The sequence below is a fragment of the Gossypium hirsutum genome, chromosome A03 (assembly GCF_007990345.1).
Source record: "Gossypium hirsutum isolate 1008001.06 chromosome A03, Gossypium_hirsutum_v2.1, whole genome shotgun sequence".
Classification (NCBI taxonomy): domain Eukaryota; kingdom Viridiplantae; phylum Streptophyta; class Magnoliopsida; order Malvales; family Malvaceae; genus Gossypium; species Gossypium hirsutum.
Window position 1 is genome coordinate 90,253,897 of NC_053426.1, and position 13,715 is coordinate 90,267,611.

The window sequence follows — 13,715 nt, forward strand, 5'->3', positions numbered from 1 at the left end:
TGGATTCAAGTTTCATACAAAATCTCGCGAAAGATTAAGGAGGATTCAAAATTGTGGAATAGTTGTTAATTCTTCAATTACAAGTTATGCTAGTGCTAGGGACAGTAATCCTATTGAGGGAAATGTAGAGTATTACGGGCTTCTTACTGACATTATTGAGTTGGATTACTATGGAAAATAGAAGGTTGTCTTATTTCGATGTGATTGGGCTAATGTTAATACTGCTCGCGGAATTAAAAAGATCAATTTGGTTTTACAATGGTGAACTTCTCTCGATTAATTCACACTAGACAACAATTGATAGACAAGCCGTATGTATTTTCTTCTCAAGTAAAACAAGTTTTTTACTCAAAAGATCAAACTGATGAGGGTTGGTACATTGTACTCCATAACACCCCTAAAGACTTGTTTGACATGGGTAATGGAAGTAGAGATGACATCGATGAAAGGTCAGAAACTTTGCCTTTTCCAGAATAAAACTTAAATGAAAATATCCCTAGTACTAGTACACAATTTCAATGGGTTCGCCAAGATGTGAATGAAGATATTTATGAATTATGATGTAGTAAGATTTTACGATTTTTAAATTATATGTCATAATCATGATCCTGTTAAATATTTCAACTATTTTAAAAATATATGTGCTATTATTGTTGTAATTAGTTACTAAAATTTCAACTATTTATGTGTATTGCAGATAAAATGCCTAGAAGAATATTGCGAGATCTAAGTATTGTTCAAAATTGTCCAGATTCGAAAGAAACAAATACTGAACAACAGATTGCTATTGGATCTTCGAATGTTCCGAATACAGCTGACGAACCAGTAGTGTTAACATTAATTTACATGCATGTTGACTTTTATTATTGATTTCTATTTCAAATTCTTATATTATAATATAACATTTTTCAGCTGAAAGTGGTGGGACGCACAAAACTCGAAGACGTACGCTACTAAAATATTTATACGAGTTAAATTCTATCAAGAGTGTCAAAGTAGCTAGAAACAGTCTTGGTCAGCCTGTTGGATCAGAAGCTCGACTTTTAGCAGGGTACTTGGGCATCATAGCATGAAATGCAAATCTGTTGCCTATCAACTACAAGTTATGGCATCATATGCCTGATAGTAACAAAAATCAAGCTCTTGATAATATTAAGGTAATAACATGAATGTAATTTATAATACTTTGATTTAAGTTTTATTTATATTTACTTTCTAAACTTGTGTTTTTTGTAGGAGAGATTTGTTTTAAAGGTCTTGGATAATTATATCAATAAGACATTAGGAAAAAAATAGAGGGACCATAAAAGTGCTTTAAAGAAGGAATATTTTAAGAAAAATATAAGCCTCGAAGAGAAATTGCGAAATGTCCCGCCGAGAATGCTGAGGTACCAATAGGAAAATGCAGTTAGATTTTGGAATTCAAAGAAAGGAGAGGTATTACGTACTTCCAAACTCTTATAATTACTTTGGTTTATAGTATTTACTATATAAGTAATAATTATTTCATAATGTAAGATCGTGAGCGAGTTAGAACCACAAGTAGGGAAAAACAAAAATTCACTCACACAGCTGGGTCGAAAAGTTTTGCTTGTGTAGCTGAGGCCGAGGTATTTTGAATTTATTAATTGTGTCAAATATTAATTACTTTCTATTAAATAATATTTTTACTACTATATTGTAGGAACTGTCGTCTGGTCAAAAAGTTGGACGCCTTCAGCTTTTTGACGTTACACATAGAAAGAAAGATGGATCTCATATAACTTATGAAGCTGCAGAAATTATGGTATATTTACTTAATAAAATTTGAATTATTTTAAATATTTATAATGTTTAATTATAATGGTTTAATTCGTCGTTTGTAATGCAAATAATGTTAAGTTATGTTTCATTTTTTTATTATATATTTTGTTTCTAACTCTTTGATTGATTTATCAGAAGAAACTAAAGGATAAAAAGGTAGAGTATGAAGCAATTCCTTCAAGTGATAGTTCTGTTAATCTTGACGACATTAATAACAGAATTATTACTGAAGTTTTGGGTGCTGAAAGGTATGGTCGGGTTCAATTTCAAGGATCTTTTGTTAACCCAGTCCAATATTTTAGATCCAGCTCGCAGCCATACATGCCTTCGGGGAGTCAAGGTCAAGCTGAAATTCAGAGGTTAAGAGACCAGATGGCTCAGATGCAAGCGAGCACAGTTGAACAAATTGTTCAACTTAAAACAGAGTTAGCATCGAGAGAAGCAGAGGTTCAAAGAAAATATGAAGAACTCCAGCTACAACTTAAAGCGGAGGCAACAACGAAGGAAATAGAGGCAGCAGTGAGAGAAGCAGAGCAAAGCAAAAAATATGACGCACTCTAGCTACAGCTTCAGAATATAATGAAGATGTTTCAGCAGTTGTAGAATCTGCCATCTTAGACGTTTGTTTTATTATTGTAAGAATATTTTAACATTATAACTTTTAACATTATTGTAAGAATATTTTGTTATTTCATTTATTAATTTAGATCATATATCTTTCGTTGGATTTTTGAAGTATTATTTAGATTTGTTGTTTTTGGTTGGTTTTGGTGTTACAGGAAGGGTTGTATATGAATGAAAATAGGATATTAGAAGTCTGCTAAAGTTAGTGGCGTTTTTTTTCACAAACGCTGCTTAAGAACAATACTTTTAGCAGTGCTTTTTTCAAAAATGCCGCTAAAGAACATGACCTTTAGCAGCGTTTTCAATAAAAGTGCCGCTAAAGGTCATATTCTAAAAGTCATGTTCTATAGCGACGTTTTTCACATAAACGCTGCAAAATTTAGCTACATTGTCCATAGTGGTGTTTTTAAGCGCCGCAAATATTTTTAGCGGCGCTTATAAGCCGAAAAAAGGCCTCTAGAAACCTATTTTGCTGTAGTGTTTGTACCAATTTCATTGCTTTTATTTAAGTTATGATTCTTTATATATATATTCTGAATATGTTATTCAAAATATAAGTGTCATTAAAGGTGATAGAATGCTTTTATAAAAAAAGAAGTAACCATAAAGTACCATTTCACGACGTTTTTGTCTAAAATGTGTTGTAATATTTTTAAAATGTACAAATAATTCATTATTTTTTTCCCCAATTTTCCATGACTTTTTTAAGCATCACAAGATAAACTTTTTTGTTACATTTTGATTGGTCAATTGGCACTTAGAAACATAAAGAATATGCAAATTTTTGAGACATTTACTATTCTCACAAAAAAAAAACAACTTTTTGTAATATTTTTAAAGCATTACGAGTGCTTTCCCTTATGGTTAATTCGTCACATTTTTTACATTTTGTCAACAATTTCATGAAAATTCAAAAATTATCTTTCGTGAAGTTTGGATGTCGTTTTCATGATGTTTTCAAAACGTAACAAAAATACAGTTTTGGTGTAGTGTTGTTTTATAGTATATAATATACTATATAAATATGAGTTTTTTTTTTAAATTTTACTTAAATTCATCTACCTCTTTTAGTTTTAATATTTCATTATCTACTCTCATATATAAATATATATACATGTATGTATGTAACTTCAAAGCTTTAATATAATTTTTTTACAAATATAATCTTATTGTAAAATAACTTTTGGATGCCAAAGAAAAAAAAGTGTTTTTTATAATATTCTATAACAAATATAATTTATAGTGTTTGTTTCATTGAAAACATATTTTAAAAAATGATTTTAGGAAAATTTGTTAAGTAAGAGAATCATCCAAACACAAAATAAAAAATCAATTTATTTTTAGAAAATCGTCTTAATTTCAAATAAATTTAAGAAAAAAAACACACCACACAGCTAAAGCAAAAGGCAACCATGCTTCAATGGAAGACTAGTAGTTGTATGTAAGGATTAAGACAAATTTAGAAACTGTCGCATTTCTAACACACCATTCCAACATAGAATATCAGCCTATCAGCAGCCATAAAAAAATTGGGAAAACTGCGTTTATTAATTTCCCTTGCTACTTAAATATGTGTGGCCGAATACGGAAAACTAGTTTAGCTTTAATATAGGATTTATTAGGAGTTGTCTGAGTTGGAAACATGGCACTGGCACATGCTAATGTAGTTCCTTTTTTTTAATTGACATTAAACAAATTTAAATCTTCATTTTCCAATGAATCCTAACTTTAAAGAAAGATTTTTTAATTAATTACTGTTAGACATCCATTTCTGCTTCATGTTGTATATGGAAAATTCTTAATGCTTTCATTTCTAAGATTTAATCAAATTGAACCGAGAATGGATCAAATTGAGAATAATTGTTTACTACACAAAGGAAGAAATTAAACCATGCCATGGCCATGCAGTAATAGATATAATTAATAAGGAAATGCATGCCGGGGAAATTTCAGTGATTCACAGCAATGGTACGAGTATCTAGTTTTGACAATGGAGGATGTTAATGAGTATCTACTTTTCCTCTTAACTTAAAGCTAAATTATGGGTTCTTATTATCTCCTTCAAAGCGCCATCCATTCATTGCCTCCTCATTTTGCTTTCGTTTTTCCATAATCAGGAGAGCCTATGGCTAAGATTTAGATAGTGTATACCTAAATCCAATGCATCATCAGTATACCTAACCTTAAGTTTTTCTCTTAAGTTGGACAAGCAAATTGATCATCAGTTACCCAAAAACAAAGACTAGTGTGGCAGATGGTGTGAAATCTTAAGGGTCCTCTATTATTTTGGACTGTTTCTGGCTTTTTCGTCTATCATCTTCAACTTTATCAACGGTGGAAGCTGAAACACTGATGGTGAGATCGAGGTTCAAATCAGGGAGCTTATGATCCTCCAGGGAACTTGCAGCATCCGAAACTTGATCATTGTCACCTCTGGATTTCTCCGGTGGATGAATATTAGTATTATCGGTGACTGGAACTTTTGAAGCAGGAGATATTATACTTGCACCACTATTGGGATCATGTGGGCGAGGAAGATGATTGTGAGTGATCAAACGATGGTTATTGGGATCGATCCCCATGTTTATAAGCTTCCTTCTTAGATGAGAGTTCCAATAATTCTTCACCTCGTTGTCGGTTCTTCCAGGTAGTCTTCCGGCTATCAACGACCACCTGAATTTTTTTACAGTAAAAGAATACCAAATTGTTAAACCTTTTTGCAGATTAAACTTAGATCAGCTAAGCACAATATTAGCATTTTCTGAGTTATTAAAAGGAAAAACTAGAAACTTCATTGTTAAACATAGTTATTTTGGACTAGTTAAATTGGAAATTGGCTAATGTATAACTTCAAACAAATGTGAATTGATACAAATCGGTTTAATCGAAATTTTTTTAATATTTTTATTTTTATAAATTTTTAAAATTTTATTTAATTGAACTGTCAAACCAATAAATTTAACAATCTATCTTGTTCTATTTTTTTATATAATGTTTAAAACTACCCATAATTCCAACCCGACCTCTAATAGGAGGATAAAACATGCTTGAGTGTATTTGAACTTTATGTTTTTCTGTATTGACAACAATACCAATACCAACTAGGGGTGTTCAAACGATTAATTGAACCGAACCGAACTGAAACTTATATATATAAATATATATTGTTAAAACAAGTATAAAATATATCAAAAAAATAAATAAATTGATAAGGTTCATTACACCAAATTATTAGAATTAAAACTACGTATAATTTATATTATTAATTATTAAGTTTGGTTAATTCAGTTAATTCAATTAATTACCCGATTTCGAACAAATTAATCGATAACCAAACTTTCAAAAAATCATTAACTGGCCTGCAACCGATTAATCGAATTAAATCAATTCAATAAATTAATTCGATTTTAACTGAAATTTAAAAACACTTAATACTAATTAAATTAAAACTTAAGCCACGATAATCATCTACCAAAACATTGTTGATAAATGATAATACATGGCGACTCATAAATACTTTCTGAGTTTCCCTTTTTATTAGAAGCCTTGTACTTCCATTTCAAGTCTATAAGCCACATGTGGCAAAGATTTTCATTTTGATGTTTTGGATGAGGTTAATTCTAGAGATATAGAATCTTAATTTCTCTCATAAAAAGTAAAACTTCTATAATTACTAATAATAATGTATAAAAATAATTTAATTTTACATATTTTCATGATTTGCTTATCTAAATTAGATATATATTTTAATTGGTCAAACACATAGCGAACTCTCATTATAATAATTACCCTCTATAATAACATTTCATTAATAAAATTAACCAAATTTTTATGTTTTATAAATTTTTTTTATTTATAATACTCTCTATTAAACTAATTCTTTTCTTAAATTTTAATGAAATCAATTTTATTCTTAAGTGAAATAAAAATCATAAATTTTAATTAAAGATATTATTTTAATAATTTTTTTAAGAAAACTATTTTTAATAAATAAAATTAATTTTTTAAAATTTTAATAAAGATAATCTAATCTTACTAATTAATAATATTATTAACATATTATAGTTTTTTCAAAAAACAAATATAATTTAAATATTGAATTATTATGTTATCTTGTGTCTATAAAAAACAAAATTTTGTCAGTATGTAAAAGATATAGAGAGAGAATTGGTACCGGTTGCCTAAGAGTGCATGAAGCTTGATAATAAGATCCTCTTCATCTTCAGTAAAGTTGCCTCTTTTAAGGTCAGGCCTTAGATAATTTATCCATCTCAGCCTACAACTTTTACCGCATCGAAGGAGCCCTAAACCATTTTTTATAGGAAAGAAGAAGGAATAATACACAATTAGCATCCCTTGACATTAAAAGGAAAATATTGATGATTAAAATGATGATGCATATAAGATAAGAAACCTGCAGCCTGAGGGAGAGTACGCCAGCAACCTTCGCCATGAATTCGAATGTAATTGATGAGCTTCTCATCTTCTTGCTTAGACCATGCCCCTTTATTTGTGTCTTGCTTATCACAGCAAGGCTTCCTCATTCTCTCCTCACTAATTTAACCCTAAAATCTCAGATGATATTAGAAGTGAAAGAGCGCCAAGGCAACAAAAGAGGGGGATTCTTGGGTATATATTAAGGGTTGTTTAGCGACACAGAATTATAAGATAAAAGAGAAATGGAGAAAGAGGGAGAAGGTGTGGGGGTGGGGGGGGGGGTTGTGTTGACTGGTGGTTTGGTCATGCATGTTTCCATGTTTCTTCTCAACTTCTAAGTTTTAAGGGACGAAATTTCAATTACAAAACCAAAAGAAAGGCTAGTAAAAGTTTGACAATTTTTTTTGTCACTTTTCTGGTAGTTGCTTTGGGACTAGATCAAAATCCAAAATATCAAATATTTTACTTCATTTCTCAGCTTTTCCATTCATAAAATAAAATAAAAATTGCTATTATTCAAAATTTAAACCGAGCGAAAGTTTTATTTTTTTTTTTAGTTTATAATTTTTTTATAATATAAAGAATAAACATTTTACATAAATTAGTAACAATAACTAGTCGGTTAATCAAAAATCGATGATCCCACTAGTTTGACCATTATTGTATAATGGAAAATAAAACAAATCAAAAACAAGAAAATAATTGATGGTTTAACTATTTAATTAATTTTTATTTTTATTTAATTATTATTGAATAAGGAATTGACCGATTAAATCAACAAGGTTCTTACATTATAATAAAAATGAAATTTTTTTTTTAAAAAAAACCAATGAATGAAATGAATTTGAACCAATAAAATGTGTTTCCATTACTTTTAATACTTAAATGCGATTGTTTAAATTAAAATATTGTAAGATTTAAAATTTATCGAAATGATCAAAACATTAAGTTCTATTAATTGAGTCTTAGCTTAATTAGTACTAACATTATTGTTAGATTCGAACATATTAAAACACATTTATTTTTAAATTTAAAAATTAAAAAAATATTATAAATAATTTTAAATATTATATATATAAAAGGAATTCATTATCAGCCTAATTGTATTAAGCAATTGGGTTCCAGCAACCGCTACCCCAACTTCCATCCCATCCTATATTTCTCTTTATTGGTTTCGGCTTCAAAAATAATAATTGTCTGTACATTTACATGTATGTATGTATAGAGAGAGTTGATTGGTTAATTTATTTAGTGAATACCCAGTAGCAGAAGAAGAAATGGGAGTTAGCACTTGGCACCTTCACATGTTACGTAGGTTGACTGATAGTTTTTTTTAGCTATTTCTCAACAACAATGGCAGACCATCTTAACAAACAGTCTCTCTTTTCATCATTATAAAATCTATAATTTTTTTTTAAATAATTTATTTTGCATACAAGTCTATAGTACAATATTTGGGGCAATCCAATTAAAGTATGATACTCATCCCTAGGAACTGATTTGTAGATATAAGGCATTAACTGACAAAATATTTCATCTGATTCTTATCAAATCATCAACCTTCATTCTTTCTGATAAGATATTCCTTCCCTTTTTTTCTTAAACTAAGATCTTGAAGCTTTTTCCTACATTTTCTTTTCTTCTTGAAAAATACTCTCAGCTGCCATAAAAAACAAAACGGAATCCTGGAATGATTTTCATTCATTTATGTGCCTGGGTGTAATAAAATGTGTAAAAATAAATAAATTTGTATTACTTTAAACACATTTAAAAAATACTCTATCACATAAAACAAATTAAAAACATGTAAAACCTATCATTTTAATATTTTAAATACATTAAAATAACTTAAATTCAGAAAATTAATATTTCTCAATTTTTCTGTTTATTCCATTTTTCTTCCCATTCCTTACATGGACTGAATTAGCCTTCCTAACAATAAAATTACATTGCAATGATTTCAAATTTTCAATTGAAGAATCTCAGGCCATGAGGGACAACTTTTATATTAGGGAATGGATAACATACCATTTTATATAATATTATCATATGTAATCATTTAAGGGTAAATTATTGATCATTTAGTCGTTTAAATTATGTTTTGGTTATTGAAATTTAAAAAAATTATGATATGATCACTAGTGTTATTGATTTATTGCATTTTGATCCTTGAGTTGTTAAGTGTTGTTAATTGTGTAATAACAAGTTAAAGCGGCACACTATATTATTATTTTAAACGAAAATTTTAAGTCCAATTGCACTAGCCCCTATACTTTTTCCTTTTTGAGCAATTCAATTCTTTTTCTTTTCATTTTTCCTTTTCTTTCTTTGTTTTCTCTATTTTTCTCTCATCTCCTATGAAATAAAAAGAAAAAAGTAAAGTTAAAAGAAAAATTAAAAAAAAAAGGAACTAAATTGCTCAAAGGAAAAAGTATAGAGACTAGTTATGAAATTTAGCCTAAAATTTCGTTTGTAATGATGATATAATATATCATGTCAATTTATTGTTAAATTGTTAATGACAATTAACGGTTCAACGATCAAATGTAACAAATCAATAATGTTAATGGTGATATAGTATATTTCAATAATGCCAATGACCATTGTATTACTAAATCTATAATTACCTAATTTTAAATAGTAGGCCTGCAAGAAGTTTTAGTATGAACTCATAGTTATGCGACCTTTAGTTGTGAAGAAGACTTAGGTATGTTAAAAATTTGAATGGTAGTTTAAAGAATTCCCTGCCAATAGTGGAACCAAATCTCCGTTACAATATATGTTGCATTGGACGCACTTTGGCACTGTATTTTTTTTTCCCTGTAAGGGGCCATTATTAACAAATTTAGAAAGAAAATTTACTTTTTTTTTTTTGGAAATGCAAACACATGCATTAGATTATATCACGATATAGATAAAATAAAATAAAAAAAAATTTAGTTATCAATTAATTCTAGGATAGATTCTAGTTTAATTTTAGTCCTTTTTAATTTATATATAAATATGAAAAAACACAAAAATTAGGTAAGAAATAGATCTAATGATTTATTTACAGGCATTGATAAGGATTTAAAGAAATAGGTAAGAATAGATTAAAAAGGAAACGAAAACCAAAAAGTAGAAAATTTGATGAAAACGAAACTGGTTTTTGTCACATTTGGGCTTTTTAATTTAATAAATAGTTGGGCTAGACTTTTCAATTTAACCCATTTGTTTTAAACTCCATTTTTTCAAGACACGGTCATGCGACTTGGGGTTCCAAAAAAATATTGAATTGATTTTTAAAAAATAATTTTTATAACCTTTTGAGTTAATTTCACTAACTTATATATAATATTTATTTTATTTTATAAATTTAAAAAATAAATTTTGATTCAGTTGTGTTGAGGGTAAGATCCAAAAGGGAAGGGTTGTGATGGTATTTGGAGGTTCACCTAGCTTAAGGCAAGGTAGAGAGTTGTTGTATCGGGTGGTTCGAGGGAGGTTAAGGTTGGTATATGATGAAGATGAAAGAGAGAGAGAGAGATTCTATCTCCAAATTTGGGAGCCATTGTTAGTTATATATGGTGGGTTGTAATCCTAAAGTGCCACATGTCCTAGTGTTATTGGTGATCGAGAGTGATACATTAGTTGGTCTGCCATGGCAAGTATGGGCCTAAGTGTGGCTGCTAGGGTGACGATTGGACAAGTTGTCAATCGTGTTAAACGAAATTAGTGTCTGGAAACTGGTGTTATAAATGATAGTTCAATAGGGTTCACATATGGTTTATGTGTAGGTGTGCCTAGACTGAGGGGCATTCGAAGAGTTCTCATATCGTGGTCGAGCAAGGTGTTTGGAAAGGAGTTCACACATTTCGTGCTCCGAGAGGTGGTATGTGTTTTCTCGAGGTGCGATGCTCACTTCAAGGAGTGGTTGTAACAACCTATTTTTAGTGATATCGGAAACAATGGTTTTGAGACCATGATTCCGACTAGTGAGTTAGTATTTTTATTATTTATTTAATATTTATAGGGTTATTATAGTGTCATTAAAATTTGGTTAGAAAATTTTAACGCTTAGATAGTTAATTTAGTGAAAAAAACTAAATCGTAAAAGTTGCAAAAGTCAATCGCTATAGATTATTATTAGTATCATGGCTTAAAATTTTAAAGTACAAGATTTTAAATGAAAATTAACCGTTAATCAAATATAATGGACAATGATGATAATTATGAAATTTGGATTGTTTTTGAAGGTTAAAATGGTAAATTAATAATTAAAAACAAAAACAAATGAAAACTAACATTTTGTCATCTTTCATAAGCTTCTCCACCGATTTTTGAAGAAAATGAAACACCATTTTCATGCGCTTGAAGTTCAGCTAGCTTGTAAGCTTGCATATCAAGAAACGAATCAGTCGATCGACAAACACAGGAAAGGAAAAGTCGTCGAGTAGTCATCGTAGCATGTCGTTAGCTATCATATTTTGGCAAGTTCATATTACACTGATTATGTTGTTAATGTTTTAACTTAGTATGTGATTGATTTTTGAAATTGGATAATGCTTTGGTCTATTGCTTGTTAATGAAATGGATAAATAAAGTTTGAGCATGAAATGGTCTTAGAAAAGCAAATTAAGCTTGTGTGAACTTAGTGAATAGCTAGGATACAAATATTATGTCATTAGGGCATAGCAAACAGTTTGTGCCGATGTATATTTAGCAGGCAATAATTGTCGGTACTTTCAGTAGTAGGTACTTGTTATCAGTGTTTTATTTAGTAGGCACTCTGTACCGATGTTATATTTAGAAGGTAATATGTACCGGTCATGGATACCATACTGATGGTTAAGGTTCTACATGTGTTGCAGATTCTTTGAAGCTTGTGTGAGCAACATCGTGTATCAATTAATGTCATTATGTTAGCTTGTATGAGCATTACCCTCCCATGTATCTGAAGTTGATTTACTATTGTTCTCCGGGCAAAACATTTAGATATTAAGATGAAAAAGGAACAAGATGATACGATGAATTATATCTTGGTACATGATTATTTGACATGTTGTGTTTTAATGATATGAAACGTCCAGGTTTAATTACTTTGGGTAGTTGGAATGGTGAAATACGATAAAGGAATTGTTAGTTTTATTGTTATGTACAGTTTATATTTAAATTAATAGGTATGATATGTTTGATTTTACAAGCTTATTAAGCTTTACATAAGCTTACTTTATTTGGTTTTATTTTTGGTAGATCATTGGACTTTCGCTGTCGATTGGAACGTCGTTGGAGATCACACTATCAGACAACTCTTTCGGTAGCTATCTGTTTATTTTGATCTGGTTATAAGTGGCATGTAGATAGGGTTTTAGATATGTAAGTCATAAGTATTATGATAATTTGATGTGCATTTTGAAGAACATGGTTTATGCATTGATATAAATTCTATTTGGTAACTTAGTTGGTTGTGGTGTGTGATGGTGTATGCATGAGTTGATATTTAGATGCATTTAAATGGTTGCTTCGGTATGTTTATGTTAATAGGCAATTTGGAATGCTTTGTGCTTTATTGAAATGATCAATTTGGTTATGGTAAGTTATGAATTTAGGGTGAGGTATATGAGCATTTCATGGTTTGGTTTATGGCTGAACTTTGGTATTTGACATCTAGAATTTGAAGAATTTTTGAATGAATTTAACTTGTGATACATGTTTTGGTTGAATGGTTGTTGTATATATTTTAATTGAGGTGCCAATGAGCGTACATTGGTTAGACACATAGGTTGATTGTGAATTGGTATACTTTGGCTTGTTTTAGCACATTTTGAATAGGTTTGAAAGTTGGTTATTGCATAGCTTAGTGTCTAAGTTTTGGTATGTGAAATGGCTTGTGTTTGAAGGTGTTTGGGGCATACACGGTCTAGGACATGGTCTGCCACACAGCCGTGTGTCCCACATGGTTACATGACACAACCATATGGCCTCTTTGATTTTTGGTGCAAGATTGACCACACGGCCTCAAAAAGTTACAGGGCCTAGCAACACGGCCGTGTGACCTTAAGTTACACGAACTCATATTGTTACATGATTTGGCGACATGGCCATGTTCTTGAGCCACACGGGCTGAGCCCTATCACATGGCCTAGCCACACGGCCGTGTGACTATGTTTTCACTTTTTACTCCAAATTTTTTAGAAGTTTCATTTTAATCCAGAATGGTTTCCAATTTGTTTTAAATGTTCCATAAGCTCGATTTAGGTCTCGAATTGATTGAATAGCATGGAAATGAATGGTTATAATTTATTTATTTTTTATTGATTTTATGATAAATTTTCATGATTTAATGTCATAAGGCCTTATAGTTCGGGTTGGGCAATCGGACCGGGTATAGAGTGTTATATTTAGTGATATCAGAGCTATAGTTTAATCGATTCTAAGACTAAACATAGTATGTATTAAGTCTAGAAATACATGCCACTGTATAACATGTGATAGTATGATGACTCCTGATCAGTTTGACTTGTTTTCTTACAGATTAAAGATGTCAACTGATTCCAATCGTTCAGATTCTGACGATTCTCAAAGTAATATTCTAGCCATCGATCAATGGGCTACCCATAACATACCTAAGTTTCAAGAGCCTAAAGAAGAGGGTCCCAATGCCTTTTTTCATATGATGCAAGATGTATTTAATATGTACATGAGAGCTAATCTCACAGCTCGACAACCTCCACCCCCTCATCCTCAAAGCCCGATACAACCAAATAATCACATAATTTTTATTGATAAAGTTCGAAAGTGTAGAGCTGAAGAGTTCCGCGATAAGATGGGTGATGACCCAGCCAGAGTTGAATACTAGTTAGAGCATACAT

The 13,715-nt window shown here is 30.2% G+C and overlaps 1 protein-coding gene across 1 annotated transcript; it reads right to left on the reverse strand.

Moving 5' to 3' along the window:
- Window positions 1–4,307: 4,307 nt before the first annotated feature.
- Window positions 4,308–7,223, reverse strand: LOC107886443 (transcription repressor MYB4). Its single transcript, XM_016810400.2, has 3 exons — window positions 6,842–7,223; window positions 6,602–6,731; window positions 4,308–5,100 (listed from the first exon to the last, which is right to left on the reverse strand). The coding sequence occupies exons 1-3, from the start codon at window positions 6,969–6,971 to the stop codon at window positions 4,695–4,697; spliced, it is 666 nt and encodes a 221-aa protein (XP_016665889.1). The 5' UTR covers window positions 6,972–7,223; the 3' UTR covers window positions 4,308–4,694.
- Window positions 7,224–13,715: the final 6,492 nt, after the last annotated feature.